Source organism: Trachymyrmex cornetzi, unplaced genomic scaffold (genome assembly GCF_001594075.2).
Source record: "Trachymyrmex cornetzi isolate Tcor2-1 unplaced genomic scaffold, Tcor1.1 scaffold18, whole genome shotgun sequence".
Lineage (NCBI taxonomy): Eukaryota > Metazoa > Arthropoda > Insecta > Hymenoptera > Formicidae > Trachymyrmex > Trachymyrmex cornetzi.
Genome location: NW_017296418.1, coordinates 1,007,494 through 1,028,029, shown reverse-complemented (window position 1 = coordinate 1,028,029; position 20,536 = coordinate 1,007,494). Strand labels below are relative to the sequence as shown.

Sequence of the window (20,536 nt, the reverse complement as noted above, 5' to 3'; positions counted from 1 at the left end):
TATATTGTTCTATCTACGAATAAAAATTCGATAAATCTAGCTGCAAACAATAACAATTCATTTATAATATAATAAATGCATAAATGACAAATTATCTATAGACATAAAATTTTATGCCCGTGCTTTATATCCTCTCTTACATACATTTGTTTCGCGTATTCGTGACATCAATTTTTGAACATGTCAAAAGAGAAACGTTAGGGAAAATTCAGCTGCACTTGAAATGCATATATTGTTATAAAATATTATATACTTTTTTCGCGCCACAATCGATCCTCTAGTAAATAAATATGTTTGTCGATTAAGCGAATAAAACGATATCGATATGATTGTTACCGATTTGTAGAGCGTCGCGCGTATACCGGATGTATATAGTTGCATCAAGAAGCGGGGTGTGTTGTCATCTGGCAATCCAATTTGTTGTTTTAACAAAATAAATTGCAAATTCGCGTAACGCGATTCTCTCCAACGAATTGACAGAATCCGCCAGTCCTCGGTGTGAACTGCTGTTCAAATTGAATGATGAATCGCGTCCCCTGTTTTTATGCTTTCGGGGTGTGTCGCACTTCAAGATTAATTAAAAAGTGTCATTATTTATTTAACTACGCAACTGCGCTTATACTTCGGATACAATTACGTTGTGCGTGCACGAACAAAGCATTGAACAGCTATACAGGTCGCCAGTATTTAAAATCCTTTGACGCTTATTTTTTGCACTCGTTGGTGGAAAAAAAACTCCAGCTTGCGTTTGTACGCACCGTAATCGGTACACCGAAAGATTTATGTCAATTTTCAATACATATCACTCGGTCAATGGCCCGATAGCAGCGAAGACCAGAGCTGGTTGTCATACAGGGTTGATTGTTCAAAAGTTAATAACTTAATCAGTATGCCTATTATATGGAACAGTATTTTTTCTTTTTACTATTAGCAGATTGCTGATATATTAAATTGGTGTATAAAGTGGTTTGCGCCAAGAGCGTCGTGTATATGACTTTTAAGAAAATGAAGTTACTAAGTAAATTTTTCTTATCTCCTTTTTTGTTTTTTCATCATATTTTTTATCATATTATTCAAAAACTATGATAAGCGGCTCCCGTCTCCCTACAATTGTTCGCTGACGTAGAAAGGACGAATACGAAAGAGCAAGAGAAGAGCCATCAAATGTAAAAAAATTTTTGATACCGCGGAAGGAAAAAAATCCAGTATCTAATTCTCAGGTAGAAGTCGAGCTCAGAATAACTCGTCGTTCTACGGCGAGTGGGCGGAGCCGGGGGTAACTTCATACCCCGTCGCGTTACCGTTGCGGAAGGTAAAGAAATCCGACGTGTACTTAATAAGTTTTCGGTAATAACCGCGGAGCTCGGATCTTCGTAGCGAGACGCTTGACTTCGCCGACTTGCCACGTCAGTGCCCTTATTACCCTCTTACTCTACTAAAGCCTTCTTCGCGCCAGAACGCGTAATCTTAATAACTACCGAGCCCGAGACCCGGGCTCGAGTAATAACTATTAAGTGGAATTTACTCGGGGTGTTTTTAAATCGCGAAGCGATAGCCTAGTTCTGATTCTGTTGAAACCACCGCTGAAAATCCAGCCACAACTCCCCGACCACAGGGTGTCTCGACGATGAAATAATTTGTTCTAATGAATACAAGTGGCGCTTGTGGCTGTAATATAGAATGTACGTATAATATTAACAGCAAGCAGCAGTTTCGTGGGAGCCTCTTCTGACAGATTACTCAAGTGGAGATCACGTGACGTATATCCGCGTTTGAAATCTGTAAGGGAGAAAACTTAGGTGCGAGGATTGTAGCGTTGAACCCGCCTTTACGCTGCGCGCTGGGCTGGTTGAATTTTAGCGTGACGCCGACATCGGGCGATGGCCGGTGCCGTGGAACAGTGAAATATGAATCTCGGTCGGCGAGCAGTCAACGAAACCGAGATAATCAAACGCTGCTATCTACCATTGCTCTCTGTAAATCCCAGAAGCAATAAAGCTGCGGTAGGATGAGACGGCGAGGAAGAGAGGGGTGAAATGGCGTATCTTTCGTTACCTCCTTCTTCTACAGTAGAATGGCTGCCACTGCAAGAGAAAGAGAGAGAGGGGGGGGGGAGAAGGAAAAAGAAAGAGAGAAAGTGGAGGTTTTCTCGACGATTTTTTAATTACTCGCTCGCAATTTCGCGTCTCCGCTCGACATAAACGCCATTTCGCGAGGACGGCCGGCAGACAATTGGCGAGAGAGACAAGAGGCTGGTACAGAGATGCCTGTCGGAACGATCCAGGATTTATGTTATCTCCGGTGGGGGAGACTCGCGGGACTCGCACGGTATGTACGTGTATGAGGAAACCGGATTGGCGGAAAAGAGGGAAAGGAACATGAAGGTCGTTCCAGCCGATATATATAGGGGGAGGGAGGAAACCCTCTTTCGGCGACTCGGCGCGAATTCTCACCTCGCCATCCTCGTAATCCTCTGCCTTCCTGGGAGTCGCGCATTACCGCGTTGCGCGTATATAGGTGCATGATAAATGAAATAATGAAACTCGGCGTCTCTGGCTCGCCGTGCTTCGAGCTCCGCGTAATTAATAGGAGGAAACGCGACAAAGTGTTCGTTACGACGGCACCGTTTCTAATTTTGCCGTAGTGTAATACACAGTATTAATTTTGCCTGCTTTATTATACCGCGCGTTTTTAATAATATCTGTGGAATATCTAATATATATATATGCACGCATTTATACGTAATTGGCTGTATAGCGAAATTATTAAGTAGTGCACCGTAGCAAACCATTTTATAATTTTATAGTGTTGGTCCGCTTGTCCATTAGTCAGTTTGTTCATTCATCCGATTGTCTGCAAAATTTCTCAAAGGAACGGATTAACTTTTTCAAATTCTATAATTTTTTGATGTTTTTAATAAAATTCTTCTAAGTTATAGATTTTTCGCTGTATTACTTAGTTATATCTGTTGCAAAAGATTTATGTTGTATGTTCAGGAGAACGTCCTATCATAATCGAAAAAGAATCGAAATACTCGTGACGAGGATTAGTCGCGACTATGATATGAATAAAATCAACGACTTACCTGGAATCAGATTATGACGTACATTAAAGGGGTGTATTTTTACAAAGGTAATAAAAAGTTAATTTTTTGACGAACCTTGGCTGACCTTAAAAAAAACGGCGAATATTAAATTACAGGAAAATATAAAAGAAGAGGAAATAGAAAGACATTTTGTCATAATTGCCATCACGGATATTTAAAGAAAGAAAACTAGACAAGTCTTTAAAGTCACCCAAAGATCGACAGCAATTTTTGTTGGTTTTTATATCAACACGTTTATTCTGATTACGTTGAGGTGTGTATATATTTATAGAGAGAGATCTATAATTATTGTAGATACACGTAGTATGGTCGTCGCAATTTCAATTTTTGACACGCTCGCATTTCTCTCGTCAGGCCCGCCAGATAAAATTTCACGGAACATTTGTACGCGCGCGCACACACACATACATTTGCGAACTGCAGAAGAATGTACAAACAAACATGCACGCATTTACTCATTCAAAAGATTATGTACAATTCAACGTAGACGCGATATTCTTCAGTCGCAACTCTCGTTATGTATAGAAAAGCTTACAGTTTTGTTAACGTCAATCGAAAAGTGGAAGTCAAACACCAGTTAAACGACAAAAATAATATATGAAAAAGTTACAAATGAGCTTGAAAGAGCATCAATATTTTAAGCCATTACTTTTCGGACTTGATTGCTTACTTTTTTTTTACTTTTTAATTAATCGGCGCGATAATTAAAACTGTAATAAAATTTCTCCACGTAATATAATATAAATAAAAAATGAATAGAGTACTTGATTCGTGAAAAATCCAGAATGAAGGAGAAATGAGAATCTCAAAATGCTCGGAAGTTGGGATGAAGGCAATTGTGCGTCGTACCACGTAATGGGTAATTAATGTTCATTTCGTATTCCAAAATTCTGACATTGTGGTACACTTCGATATTCGATAGATACTCAAAAGAATTTGAATGGGTTGTCTGTGCTGCGGGAATGATGCTTGCGGATTTCGAGACGTCGGGAAATTGTGCGATGGTTATCGTGGCAGTGATACGTAAGCGTCGATGAATATTCCGTTGCAGAAGTGACTTTTGATGCTTTTTAGGGCTTTTGGTGCTTCCGGTACAAGCTAATAGACTCGTGCGGAGTTTGGAAGCGCTGGGGTTTTGGAATTGACTTTCAGATTTGATAAGCCGATGCAAATTTTCGTGTAGAGGGCTTCTTTTGAAAATTGGCGAAACGCGGCGCTGGGCAGATCACCATTTAGTCCCAAGAGGGTGCATGCATGCCGCAATACAGGCTCCGTACAAAGTGCAACTGGGAGCTGTAATGAAACGAACAAGCCCGTTCGGACGTGGCGATTTTAACGTGGGTAATTCTTACTTGCGGAATTTTCTGTAAAGGTTTGCTTCTTTTTCTGACCGCGTCGTTAATTGAAAAATGTTTAACTAATATACACTGAGAAAAAATAGTATAATAATCATAATTTATAGTCATTTTCGATGCCAACTATATATATCTTTTTGGTAAAACTATAAATATAATTGTTACTAACATTAAAGCACTAATAACAATAAAAATAGAGTTCTCATCATCATCATAATTATTTTATGAAATTATAATCAATCACAAATATCAAACACTCTTTTCTCTCTAATTATTTAAATATTGGAATTTTCAAAAATGAAATAATCACTTCATTGGTAATTGAAATTTTTTATATTAGAAATTGTTTTATGAAATATAATATGTACAAGATCATGACATTGTTATGAAGACATTTCAGTCTGTTAAAGAATAATCTAAAGCATGTTAATACAATGGAATTTAGAACACTCGAAACTACTTAAACATCAAACTAAACTAGTCGGAAGCAGAAAATTGCACCGACATATATCAGCCTGTAATTGCTCATTACGCGCGTTCGTTCTCTGCCACGAACGCGAAATTGGGTCGCGTCGCGAAACTCGTGACATGGCCATCGTTTCTTTATTACCGTCAAAATTTTAGCGGCGCCGGGAACCAGTCGCATTCACACATGCCCGCGGTATTTGACAGGAAACATGGAATGTATTGCAGCATGCGAGAAGCGAGAATTTAGGGAAGAGGCGCACACGAGGAGAAACGTGCGCGATCGTTAACGGAGCGCGTGCTTAAAATACCTACGAAACCGGAAGGACTCCGCCAATCGAACTTTTGTACATGTGTACAGATACAACAGTGTACAGTACTGGGTGATCCACTGCAGCTACTGCACTGCAGCTATTGTATGCGTTGTACGTGATACGAGTGATAAGTTATAACTTTATCGGACTAGGTTGCACCGTTGCGACTAAACGTGTGCATAAATATGTGAAGCACTGAGCATAAGAATGATTATGGGGCTTACCAAAACAATTTTAGAAAGAATTTTAACTTGAATATCCAAGAGTAAAGAATTTATGTTATTTAATTACAGTTGCGTTGGATATTTTCCCTACGAAGAAATTCACTAAGAAAATAATATTGCTGTTGGTAAAAAATAAAAAAATTATGAATTATCTTCAGTGCGATAGAACAAGATATAAACAACAGTTTAAACAATACAATTCGATATCTTTTACGTCGGGAGAAAATCGATCTTGCAGAGATTCAATTGGAGCACTCGAGGTATAATTCTCTTTTCTTTGTCCACTTCGATCTCGTTCGAGCACCGGACATGAAAGGAAAAAAAAAGAATGCGTCGAAAAAGAACGGTTTTTTTGTCTCAACCCTTTCGCGAATGCTTGAAAATTCTTTATTGCGATGTAAATAACTGCGACGTTCTAACTACAACGGAAAGAAAAGCGCGAGTTTGAATTATCTAAAAGTAATTCAAATGTAAAAAACAATGGCTCTTGCGATATCTGTTAGTAAGATGCTCTTTTGTAAGATCAAAAGGATAGAGAGTTCAACGTAAGTTGTTTCTTCTACAACAATAAGTTACAAAAAAATCATAAAACAACAGTAAGCACATTTCCACATATACATATGTATTTTTGATATTTATAGTCTGTTTTTATACTCAAGACCATCTTAACCCTATATTACTCGCGTAGTTTTTTAAACGTAATTTTAACGTTCTCATGGGATATTTCTGACATTTTAACATTACATCTTAATTTTCATTATTTTTTCAAATAATTTACAATTAAATAAAGATTGATATAATATTCTATACATCTTTTAAATAAAAGCAAAAAAATTTCTTTTAATTGTGAAATCATTTGCGTTAAATATGTGTATAAATAATATTCATATATTTATAGAATGTATAAGGCCGAGGTGTCCTAAACATTCCATGTGAGTAATAAAGAGTTAAGTATTCAAATCTCCAGAGAACGTTCCTAGAACATTCCCAGAATGTTCCCGTGAAAAAATGCTATGCGAATACAATTTTAAGATGTCATAAATGACATAAACCGGACACAAAGTCATATTAGCATCTTAAATATTATTTAAAACGGTCTTGAAATAACAACGGACCATAAATACCGACATTTGTTTTAATTATTCTTAATCCTCGACTGCAGATCGCTACCACAGTCACGTGCACATACAGACGGTGAGAGAGTCACGTGTTTGTGGCTTCACGTAACACAGGCACATACGCGCATATACACACGCACACGTACATATACATATATCTTTATCTCCTTGTCTGACCATTAATCGCAATCCAATCGTTTAATTATACAGTTTCCGCCCTCTCTTTAAATGGGCTTCGCCTAATTGGGTGCCCAAGACTTCACGATATACGCGGAGGTATTGTATTACGCACACTCTGAAAAAATATCTCGGCGCTGTACATCGGAGCATATATCTTACAAATTACGAAGAGGCGTACACGAAGGAACGCTCGTTACGTCGATTTTCTTCACGCTCGTTGACTAACGTTCGTCAACAACGACGACGATCAATAACGGTCAATTACATCGTACGTTGATATTAGCCACGAGAAAGAATGATAAAATACTGGAGATGTACGTACGGGCAAAATAAGAAACTAAATAATAATTCCAACTTTCGAAGTTCAGAAAATTCTACTTAATCCTTCAGAGTTGACGATGGATTTATTGGACCTGTTCAATTATAAATCTTTTTGTAAAAAATATTAAACAATTCAATCTTGTTTATATTACATTTTCAAAATTTGGATTATTCTTATTAAAATATTTAGTATTTATTTTTTTTGTACGAGTTCTCATTATGGTTCCTTGAAATTAACTAGGATCTTTTAATTAACATAAATTAAATGGATCTTATAGATCCAACAGTCAGTAATTGTGTTACAGATTCTAGCATCAATTCCAGAGGAAATAAGGAAAGAGAGGGTTTGCGCGCCAGAGTCGTTATTCCTTTTCTTTCTCGTGCGCCACCGATATACAATTTCCCTGCGAACGTACCTCGTAATGTCATTAACGGATTCGTCGATAACGATCCTTCGTGCCTGTTCTGTCGTCCTTCAGACAAGTAGGGGTTTAACCTCGGGCATCTCGCAGATAAAGTCTCTCTTTTCTCGATATCCCTATGTACAAGGTATTTACACTGTCTCCGCTACGCAAATGCGACGAGGACATATATATATATATATATATATAATATATATATAACTGTAAGATGTACACGCGTTATACATTTGTACGGTGCACAACGTATCGCGACGCGCGGAAAATACTCTTCGATCGTTCTTCATTATCTCGACGGCGAACTGAGTGAAAATGAGTGCGACATGGTAGTTGTGTTGTGCGCGTTTTGGCAGTCCTAGGACATATTTGTCCGTAGATCTCGTCGCACGTCTCGTCAGTCTACGTGATTAAGGGATTAATAGGAAATGAAAATAAAAATTGGCCGCTCTAAAACGATGAACTATATCGCGTTTATTATAACATAGCTTAATGTTGATAGCCGATTAAAAAATAAATCATTCTGAGCTGAAATAAAGTTCATATTTCAATCATGAAGAATATACAGTGAGTACAAAATATAGGGGAGATATCTTAAAAAATTGTTAATCATGTTTATTTACATTTCAATTTACGAAAGTAGACATTAATGAGCAATTTATTAACAAAAAATAAAACAGAGTGTACATTTTTCAAAATTATGTTACCTAAAAAGATGTGTAATAATTACAGTAATTAAAGTAATAATAAAAAAGTATAATTAGCATCATTATCTAACAAGATATACCATTATGTTAATAAACGAAGATAAAAAATTGCATTATTTGCATAAAAGTATTCGTATAGTATTCGAGAAATGTATCTTCTGATCATAAATGGTTATTTTCGCGGAGCTCTTTTGTTTATATCGGGACAAAAGGTAATCATTATTAATAAATTGCTAATTAATGTTTATTTTCTACAAATAAGGCTTTTTTTAAATAAAATCTTTCGTTTACGAATACTTCACTGTAGCACGATACAATTTATCGTTAGCGAGCCGTTTTCAATTAAACAGTTCTACAACGTTATTGTCTCCGATTCCGTCGTCAAATGTTCTCCGAACGAAATGTAATTATGGATAATGCATAGATGCTCGTCGCTATTGAACGATGCGCAATGTACAAGGTACGTTTGTTAGTTAGAATTAATATACATATTTTCAGAGCGCAGCAGGCTCTCTTATCAACGCACATGATAATTTCGATAATTATAGTCTAAATTTATTCCGTGCCCTCGTCCTCTTGAGGAAAAGTCGCTATTTACAATGTTTTACGCATACGAGGATGTATATCAGGTCATCTTGGAAGAAACTCCTTTCGCGTTATCGTGAAAATTCGACTTTCGCTAAAATCTCCGCGTGATTATTACTCCAATCGCATGTCGCGCGGTTAGATACGAAAAGTCGCGTAAATAGACTAGAGTTGTAACGATGGAAGGATAAAGAACGGGTGCAATCTGCGAGAGAGAAGATCGATATCCTGCTTATTTTATAGTTTAGCAAATTTACTCTTACCTTGTCATCTTCTGTAGTATATGCGGCGTACTGTAAATAATTCAAAATAAATCCCGATATAGTAAGATTTAATAAAGTCATATAACATTAATAAAGTTACATGACTAAATTTTAAATATTACACACCGTATGAATAAAATTAATTTTATGTATACATTTTTAGAAAAATTAATCAATTGACCAAACAGCAGTATGTGATTATTATTAAATTACTTCCCTGATGATTAACTTTAATTGATATTTGCGGATGCAGTAGACATTTTTTCAATTACGTTGTGAAAAATTGTTTATAAATATTCCTCGGATTTTGACTTTCAAAATAAAAAATTCTGTTAATTATGCGAACTTTAAACAAAGATATATTAATTTTAAATTTTGTGGTTTTGCGAATACACCATAGTTAAGAAAATTTCGGAGCGAATATTAATTAGAGTTAAGCCGAAGAATTTTTTCGGACGAATATGCATTTATTTGTGACATCGTTTCATTGTGATGAAATCGAAAGTTGAATTGTCCGTAAAATTCCCAATTGAGAATAAAATCAGATGGTAATGGGAAAAGGACGAGAACACGTCCGACATTGAGAAAATCTTCACGTCGGATTTTCGTAACTGCTGTACTTTGTACAACGCACTTGTTTCGCGTCGCGGTTGCCAGCGCGGAAATATTTTGCGGATTTTCACGGAAATAAGTCGATCTTTCTCTCGCGTCGCGGAGATCCTCTCCGTTCCCCCGAAATTTACCGTTGCACTTGGCGCGCCGTAATCGACACGATATACGACACTCCGAGAAAAAGGGAGAAAGAGACCGGAGAGCATATCGTCGATAAAGACGCGCCATTCTACGAAAATACACTCAACGCGACGATCTTCTTTATCCCCCATACCTACTTTGTAATACAAAGTATACTCTCGGGATAGAAAATCTACATTCGCCGTTACGAGACATAGGTACATCGATTTTTCCTCTCGCGGTACGAACATCCGCGGAAACCTAGGTTTTTGGACATGGTGCTTTCCGCTACAATGGCAATTCAGTCAATGGATTCTTCGATAAATATCAATAGATTTTTTCGACGCCGATGTTTTTAGAATCAAAACGATTACATCACATGGTGATGTTTTCTTGCGAAAAATTTCGTAGTCGTGCGATTAACGATATGTTAATATTAACACATGTCTCCCTTTGGCTGTTTTTTTGTTACAATATAAATTATAATATAAATCTGGAATGTGTACGCTTTTTCTTGAAATCTACAAGTTTTTAATAAAACTACCTATATAGGGTCGCCAGTAGTGACAACGAAACCAACGGTTGGCCAACGCAGCGGCTGCCCACTAACGGCCAAGGTTCTGCCAGCCAATGCTGGGCCATCACTGGTAAACGATTGGCTGTCAAATGACGGCCGAAGTACTATCAGCCAGTGCTGGGCCATCACTAGCAAAAGACTGGCTATTTAACTATATACACAAATCCGGCGTTATGATGACAACCAACGGTTGGTCAACGCAACGGCTGCCCACTGACGGCTAAGGTTCTGTCAGCCAACGCTGGGGCCATCACTGGCAAACGACAGACTGTCAAGTGACGACCGAAGTACTGTCGGCCAGTACTGCGCCCGTAGTATTGCCAATATTGCACCAATGCCCGAAATGTGGTTACCAGTACTGGTGCAGTACCGGGCCGATCGCAATATCTACACTGGTACAGTACCGGCTAACAACAGTTGGGCTAGTATCATCTGCCAGTATTGGACCCAAGTTATCATCCGACACTTAGCCAGTACTGCGCCCGTAGGTTGCCAATACTATTCCAATCGGTACTGGTCCAATACTGGGCCGATTGTAAAACCCTATATGGGTATTGGTTCATCAGGATTTAGTTTTATTAAGTTTCTTCTGCATACTTTCATGATGTCTTGCCAAAGATAAATGGAATCTTTGAAAATTGGGCAGTGATAAACTCGATATAAATTGCTTTCACAGATTTTTATATCACATAACATTTTGCCATATGTGTACTCGGAACACAACGGAATGTTTAAATGAAGAAATTTGGTTGCTGTATGTGTTATCCGATACTGGAATCTTTCGATATGTATTCTTTAAGAGATTATTTGGTCAGTCCTGAACGCTCGTATCAGCTACCTTAATAGGATTGCAAACCGTATGTATGTAATAGGTTGCATACAAAGACGTCTTTCGTCATATTACCTTGGTATATTCATACGAGATATGAATATATCTTACCGAAGCATAGCCGTCATTTTCCTCGTTGTACGGCGTCGTTAGTCACGATCAGAAGTTTGTTTTCAGACACGAGCACCGCAGACATGGCGGTCGTCGTTGGACGAAAGTCCATACGTCTGAAAGCGAGCGATCACGTCGCTCGATGTGAGCGTGTGATTATCTCGCGTCCGGACGAAACTCATAATTCATATTAGGTATATCTTTTCTCGAGAATTCGAGAACGTTACCAGGGAAAGCACCGCGAGTCCAGGAATCGAAAGGTAGTCGCGCACCATGAAGACGCACACGATCGCCACGAGTCGGCGGCCATATCAGACGTAGTACTCGTTGACGTTGAGCGCGTCGGAGTCGCGTCCCTATACGCAGCTTTCCTGGGTCGAGATCAGGGGCGTACGGACGGTGACGACCTCTCTCGCCGGGTGATGCTGCTTGCCGCTCATGACGGTGGCGACGGTGGAATCCTGGAGTACGTTCGCCGCCGTTATAGGGGTGGTCGCGCATGACGGCACGTTAGGGACGTCCAGTTTGGGTGGCCTGGCATTGTGGTCGATGCAGGCATAGACTGTGGCTTCCTTCGTATACGGCTTGCCGCCCACGATCACCCCGAGACCGCTGCCGTAACCCTGAAGACCACCCAGACCGCCAACTCCGCCGCCGAGGCTGGCCAGTTTGGCGTCGGTCGTCAGGGTCGACAGAGTGGTGGGTCTCGCTAGGCACAGCTCAGCGTACGTCACCTCCCCAGATAACTGAAAGGAAAAGATTCGGACGTGCTACACAAAAAAAAAAACATTCGGACTCGCAAGTAAAAGAAATTATTACTTTAAAGAAAATTTTACTAGTTCCTTTTAATTTTACATTACCTGTGTGAGGTGTGTATTTCTGATATCCTAACATTATAGCTTAATATTCATTGTTTTTCTTTTAATGATTTACAATTAACTCTTTGTAGATCGATGATTTGAGATCATACTCTTTTATTTTGTTAACTGCTTACTTAATTTTCATGAAATTTGGCTCATAGATAAGAGGTAATTTGATAATGTTTTATTCGTTTAGCATTTAAGATTGAAAATGAAAAATGCAATGGTTGATCCAGTATGCCAGACAGAATTAAAAAAGCATAATTAAATTCCTTAAAACCGATAATCCAATTATCATAAAACTCAGTTTTACGAAATTTTTTATTACGAAGTAACATCAAGCTTCGCTTCAGCTTTCAGTTTCGCTTAATTTAAAGCTCATCGGTGTTACACAAACAATTAGTACTGATTTCCAAACTGACTTTTAATCTCTAATTACGAACTCTGTGACATTAGGTACTCGTTTATTGAAGATTATTATCAATTTGAAATTCGATATTTTCGGACTAAATTCAAATTTAAAGATACCAAGAATATTTTAAAACTGAGTTCAATTTTAGAATTCTATGGTCAGAATTCATCAACCCCTGAAATCTTAGAAATTAAAACCTTTTTAAGTTTTTTCGTTAAAAAGCTCCTGTATTCAAAGGGTTAAATAATGATTAATAATATTCCATCTATACATCATTTAGATAAACAAATGCAAAAAATTTTTTTCAAATTGTTAAACAATTTGCGCTGAATATAATAATGTATACAAATAGCATTTACATTTAGCGAATTTATAAGGTAGGAATATTCTGACCAGATCATTCGAGTAATGAAAGGTTAACATAATAAAACAATATGAGAGATTACTTTATAACAATAATCATATAGCTAAGTGACGACAAACACTGAACCGTTGACGGCAATACAATTACATATACTTTAGTTATGAATATGCTACTTGACAGGCAATGGCAAACAGGACTTTTCTGCTAAGTCCAATTGAATGAAGTTTATTGAAATATACGTTAATCGTCGGGTTCTACATGAGCCTTGAATCCGATTAGGGATTAAGTACGCGTATTGTTTCCATCGATCGAATCTGCTGCGCATTATGCAACAAGTCCGCTCGGATGTCTAATGACACGTGGGTAACAGGAGATTAAACCAATTTCAATACATTAGCGTTGGTTTATTATAGATGTGTACGCGAGGCGTAATCCGCTAAAGTGAATGCAACCATTATACTGTGACGCGTACCCCGACCGGACATTCAAATAATCCCCTATTCGCGTGAGACGCCCAACTTTCGTGATAGGGCTAAAACATTCCTAAGAAACCGAGCGAGAGTTTCCGCGTCGCATTTTCCTAGTCGCAAGACTTAGATAACACGAACAAGTCTAACTTTGGAAATTTTCACTCCTGAATATTCCTAAGAGACCGCCTGGACTAGTTGGCTCGTATTACGGAAACTTTTGACGGCGAGAGTTCCTCCGACTGTTTAGGACAGCAACCCTCGAGTGCCCGACGTCATTTCCTATAAATTGGACGCAAAACAGCACGGAGAATGTTCCTTCGCGATGGAATATAGTGGAAGAGCAGATGAAATTGTTCACGGAAGCAAACCAGTTCATCGGATTTTATCATGTAAAAAATCAAGAAGAAATTGCGAGTTCCATAGATTTTCAAAGCGCAAGCTGCTTCTTGTATCGCGTTTTACTATTATCAAATTTTTATCTACATTTTCTATAGGAAAATCCATATATATTTTTTTTCATCGAGACTTAGCGAATTCCGACAATTTTCTACAAGCACTTAAGGTTATGAGAAATTCAACGCCGATAATCATTTGCACTATCGATTCTGAAAACGCTTGAAATTCAACGCGAGGATTTGAACAATTGGTATTTAAAGAAAAAGCAACAATTAACCAAGGAGAAACGGAATACGAAAATCCGAGTAGCGATAATCAAAGTTTTCCACTCTGGAGTTTTGTTCCTACCGAGGTTTTACTAACAGAACTTTAGATCCCCGCAGTAATTAGCAATTAATTCGGTGTGAAATTGGGGGTGAAGTTTCAACGAATCGTGACGAAAGGGGCTCAAGAGAAGATCGGGGGAAATTTGAAAGGGAGTAAGCGCGAACGTAATGAGAGGAGTGCGTATTTGAATTCTGATCACTCGTCGCCGCAAAAACAATTTTGCTAAAGTATCTAAAAATTTAGCTGGATACAGATCTGAAAATAATTCTATTATCATCAAAATAATTAGAACGTTTAATTAACTAGAATGTTAATTCTTAGCTGATAACATGAATTTTAGTCTTTCTGTCAGCAATAGAGGTCTTCGAAAAAGATCAGAGCAAATTTTTTATTGTTCCGGATTATATAAAAATTTGAAAAAATTCCATACTTGTCAAAGTTTTAACGAATTTTCGTAGAAATCAGGTTATAGTTTACTTATTTTTTACAAATTTAAATTTTTCTATCAAAATTCACAATCAAAATTGATGATGCTTTTAAAAACTCTTACTGCTGGTGAAAGGTTAAACTTCTTGCAGCACTGTCATCAATGTTTAAGTATGCTGTATACATAATTATTTTAATAGTCTAATCAAATTATTTTCAGATCTATATCTGGTTAAATTTTTAGGTACTTTAACAAACAATCGTCCTTTGCATAAATCTTTTTTAATTTATAATTTATTGATTAATAATCGTGGTATGCAAAATAATTTCATTCGGAAAGAAATCGTTATCTGTATCATGGCGTTAGAATTTCTCTGACCTCAGAATGTTTCCTAAAATCGAGAGGCGAGACGTGGACAGTGCAATTTTCTAGTTTCGAACTGCTGCAGCTGGAAGCGTTGCTTTCCGGTTGAAACTTTACGTAGCGCCATCCTCTCCGGATGGATACTGTTATTTCAAACTACACCGCTGGAGGACTTTCTTGAAAACGTTGGCCGAAGCTTTTCGCGAAGCTCGACGAGAAAGGGGAACGACGCGACAGTACGACAACGGTACGATTCGGCGAACTGTTTCGCTTCTTCCATTTCTTTGCACTCCACTTTCTTAGTTTCCCATCCCATTGGATGAACCTATTAACTTTATTAGAACGTCCTTTGCTCGCTTGACTAACAAAATTCTCGTGATTTAAACTATCAACTTTAATTGTTTAAAGTCTCTCTTTGCTGCGAGCAGGCCGTATTACATTCATTTCCCTCTCATGAAATCAGAACATCCATTTACACGTAATGGCTACAGCAACTGTGCGGCATACAGTTACGAGCGGGACAACAAAGTATAATTTAACGTAGATTCTGGAGGGAATTGTCAGAGTTTGTTAGAGAATTGGCTTTTGCATTTGGTAGCTATTCACTAAAGTGTTTCGTATGATTATAATACACTATTCAATTTCCACATTATCTATCTTATGTATCGAAATATATATTATCTAATATCTATACTATACTGTAACACTGACTGCCGCATCACTATACGGGTGACACGCATTTCACTACAGTTCTTACTCTTATTTGTAGACAATATTTTGAACAAAGAATATATTAATATATCATAAGATGTTTTATGTTCTGATTTTGAACATTTACTGTCTGATTTTTTACTTACTTTTTTATTTATCTATACCGATGTATACATGCGCAGGGGAAGGGTATGAATCAGTAATTTGAAAAACCTTAGCATGTGCATTTTTATCAAATTTCAACGACATTCTCTATTTTCATGTTAGCCATATTGGATTTGTCAATTTGAAATTTAATCATATTTGACGTCAATGACCGTAAAAATTTGATGTATGCATTTTTATGAGATTTTGATGAAATTTTCATTTTTGCGTCCGTCATACTGCATCTGTCATTTAAAATTTTGAAATTTAAACCTCGCGTATCTGATATCAATGTAATTTACAAAAACTCCTACATACATATACATTTTTATAAGATCACAATGAACCTTTTATTTTCATCGCTGCTATATTACATCCGCTATTTTTAATTATATTTGACATGATTGATTACAAAATATTTACATATGCATTTTTATAGTTGGCCTATAACATTGTTTTACAACTAAATTCTCTCCAAAATGGAATGAAATGGGCTAGAACCACTCCAATTTATTAAAAATCTAATATGCTGCACATTTTAATGAAGGCATCGTGTCCAACACAAAAAATTGAGGCTATACCATAGCGCTTCGAAGAGAAAAAAGTGATTTTTTGTCAAACGGTAATTTTTCGAATTTTAGCTAAACATCTATTATATCGTCGGAAATTAGTCTTTTTGTTGATATACGGTGGAGGAAATTAATGAATTATACTAAAAGAAGAACTTTCAACGTGGTACTTACCGGCAAGGTGGGATAATTATTATAGTCGTTATGTGAATAGGTGGGAAGTCCTTGTAGGTGATTATTCGTCTGCTGGATCGGAAGGGACGATGGTGGAAGGCCATCCGGTGTGTTTTGCGTTGCCAATGGTGTGCCAGAAGTCGAGCCGGTCAGCTGATAATCTGAATCTTTCGTTTCAAATACATGTGAGAAATTTCTCACTTTGCTTCGCAGCAAGATATTATCAGCTACGCTCTTGTTGAAAAGTTCACGTCTGCTTTTCGAAGGGATCTTGACATATCGATTAGAACTTGTAAGTAAGCGTGAATTTTTCAAATAACATAAAAGTTGTACGAGACATTTATGAAATATAGAAAATGTATTCTTGATATATAATATATTATTGCTGTAGAATAAATATACCTAATGGTTCTCGAATAATTTTTGTCATAAAAACTTAATCATATATACATTTACTTAAGACACTTGAATTAGACATGAAATATTTTTCTTTTCCGCGTCGTAAATTAATTTTATTTCTAGTTCTAAAATACTTTATTGATGTAATCTATTTAATTAAAAATTAATTAAATGTTGCAAAGCGCCACGGCTGCGCGAATTATTCATAGCGAGATTCATAGGGTTTGCTGTATCATTTATCGAAAAGAAAACTGATATAATGTGTTCGTTATGCTATTAAACTAGTTAAATCATTAATTCACATTTGCGATGGTGCACTGAACTTTATCGTAATAAACTAATAACTACAAGGCATTACTAATGTATCGATATACCTGGCTTAATTTATCGAGGAGCGGTATGCTAATGCGATATGTTAATTAAATAGTAATTTGTACATAACCAGATATCGTTTTGATCGTGATTAAATAATTAACTAAGTAATATCGTGTCCAGAGTAATTTTCTTCATTAAGTTAACATTACATATCCCGTTCAGACGACAAATTAGTGCTCTGAATATAATTCGTACTCGGTTATAAATATAAAATGACTCATAATCATAAGGGAAATAATTTGTTTCCTTTGGGGGAGGGGGGACACGATATTTTGTTGATTGCTCCAAAAACAATAAAAAAAATGTGTGTCTATAAAAGGTTAATCATTTCATATTGAAAAAATGGCAAAGAATTTATTTACGATCATATTGCAGACTTAACAAAGCTTATCGGGGCGATGGCAACTATCCGAACGTTGAGTATCGGATTCGCATAAGTGAACACGATGAACAAGTCTCTCTTGTAATCGGCCGAGTAATTTATTAACAAGTTCGGGGTTAAGTTCTATGGTTATCAGTTGTATATTCAACCATAACCGCGCATTCGCCAGCGCTGTTCCCGCGGTATTACTGCGCACGATGTAATGACGCACAGCATAGCGTTGCGCGATGCTGTTAACGAATCGCGGCGCATTCGCAATAGAGTCCGATGAATTTCCGGTCTCGAGTACACTTGTTCTCGAGTGTTCTCGATCGCTGTCAATCAGATATTACGTTTGAAAGCTAACGGCGGGCAATGTAGCTGATAAAATTTCCATGTCGAGTCAAAATGTCAAACCTTCGGAACAGCAACGTTAACCCTCTCGTTTCCTTTTTCGTTTTCGTTTTTTCCTTCAATAAATTTAATTTAAGTAAAACTAAACTTTTACTGATTTAATATTACTTCAACTGAATATATCATTTATCTCTAAAAAAGTTAATTTAAAAATAAAAAAAATCCACTTAAAAATTCTATTTAAAAATTTATAGTTTATGAAATCAAGAAGTTTAAACAAGTTAGAAGCAATGCACATACACAGAGTTGTTTTATTAAAACAAGAATAGACATAAAAGGGGATTAAACGGGTAGGAAATTCGTTTCGACGCGAGTGATTCTTTTTAATTATGATCCAGATTGAAAGCTTGGTGTTCTTCTAAAGTAATTTCGTTAAAGCATACGCACAGAAAAGTGGAATAATCAGACACCAATCTCGTTCATATGATGGGAGTCATTAAGCGTTTAGTATTATCTAATTTTCAAGAAAAAGGATAAAGAGAAAGAGGAAATTGAAACATTATTCACGTGCAATTTGGACTTGCTTGTAGTATTTTGTTACATTAACAACACGAAATCGAGAATCTCTTTCGACAGTATTGCATTTTTCTCGACTACTTACAGTGGCTTCGACCAATGTAATTTTATTGTATCGTTTAAATAAAGATTCTTTACAAATAAAGATCTAGTATTCAAGTACTTTAATGTTCTAATATTTAAGCACAATTAAAAAATGACTATATATGTAGTCAATATAAATTCACATAAAAATAATTTAAGCATTTAAGATCCGTTATAAGCTTCGATTGTTAAAAGCTTTAATTTTTACTTGTCTAATATTTAAAATCTTTATTATAACAGAATTCTATCAGCTAATATAAACTGAAAAACACATTAAATATAGAGGAAGGTCACCGATACCGACATACCACTTTGTTTTTAGACAATATTTCTTAAACAATAAGTAAAAATACAACTTCAAAAACATAAATACAAAGTAAAAAGTGTCTTCTATCAGATAGTATAAGCAATTTTTATAATACTGTTTGCAATTTTGTAATAATTAAGTTTTTCAAAAGTAAGTTATGCAAAAATGAGCGTTTAACAAAACAGGCTCCAAAACTGACATAGTAGGTAATAATACCAACATTCCTATTTTATAAATAAAGATATATCCTATTCTGTAAAGAAAACTAATTTATGAAACTATAAACATTTAAAATGACATAATATTATCAATAACACAGTCACTATTATTTTAATTACGCAATTTGCAAAAGAACACCGTAAGGATTTTCTTCTCGGATTCATAAAATTGGTTTTTAGTTGATTTGATATAGAAATAAGCCACAAATATATGAATTATGAGTTTGTACTTCTTTAATTAGCTAAACAGATCATGATTTTATTAGTATTAATAAAGTGCAATAGTTAGTTTCTGAGAAATAAGGGGGTGTTACTTTAGGAGACCTATGTCAGTATCGGCGACTTTCCTCTACATAAAAATTACCGTAAAATTATATATTGCCCGGAAACTTTGGCAACTATATGTAGTAAATACGTGGAAGTTTTGATACCATTCAAAAAGCAGTATGAGTGCACTTGCATCATGCCATACTTCGTCTTTAGTAGTAGAGTGCCGGATGCATACGTTTAAAATTTTCAGGGCAAACGCGAATCGAGTATGCGTCGATCGACGTATCGCGCAGCAATATGTTACACGTTTATTCGTCGTTATGTAACAACGAGACATTGGGTTACTGTACGCGATTTACGCGGTCAAATAATTTCGTGCATTGTCCGAATTCTCGCAACCGTGCGCTCCGTCCATTGGTTACGCATAGGATACTTCCGAATTTTTTATTTACGCATTTACACATTTCATGTGTAAAATGCATATGAAACGACGTAAAATATTATTAAATTATTTAGTAATAAAACTGACAGGCGTGATACGTTTGCTCAGCGTCGTGTAATTTTTCGTATACACAAAGTGTTTGATGTTTATTTTTTTATTAACCCGTTCTCATACAAAGACGCATTCTCAGGGAACATACCTTTGTTGGTCGGCACAACGTCCGGATTTCTGTCGTCCGCGTCGTAAAGGTCCTCCGAACTCGGTGCGGTAGCCTTCTTTAAAGGTAAATCGCCTGGCCTTTGAGCTCGCCTCTCGCTCCTCATTTTCAACGCTGCTAGAATGGCGACGGTGATGAGCAGAAGTGCGGCGACCACGCCGATCAGACTCCCGAGTAACGGGGTGAACTCGAAGGGTACCGGAGTACCTGTGAACAAAACGCGCACTGCTCTCGTGCAAGCATGTCGGTGTAAAGTTTTCCCGCTCGTGCGGACATTGAAAAATTGTAATTTTATTGGAAAAAAAAAGTACATAGTTGGAAAATTTGTATTAAAAACACATTTTATGGACCCAAATAATCCACTTAACTTTTTATGTTAATTTAACATAAGATAAATTGTTGGAAATAAAAAA

At 36.6% G+C, this 20,536-nt stretch overlaps 1 protein-coding gene across 1 annotated transcript in view; it reads right to left on the bottom strand.

Moving 5' to 3' along the window:
* Nucleotides 1–11,659: 11,659 nt before the first annotated feature.
* LOC108759305 (synaptogenesis protein syg-2) overlaps nucleotides 11,660–20,536 on the bottom strand; it is a 126,401-nt gene continuing 117,524 nt past the window's right edge. The window contains exons 12-14 of the mRNA XM_018504661.1: nucleotides 20,106–20,330; nucleotides 16,521–16,687; nucleotides 11,660–12,049 (exon numbers count right to left, since the gene is read on the bottom strand). Of these exons, the coding sequence (XP_018360163.1) occupies nucleotides 11,660–12,049; nucleotides 16,521–16,687; nucleotides 20,106–20,330 (782 nt within the window). The remainder of the gene's footprint in view (nucleotides 12,050–16,520; nucleotides 16,688–20,105; nucleotides 20,331–20,536) is intronic.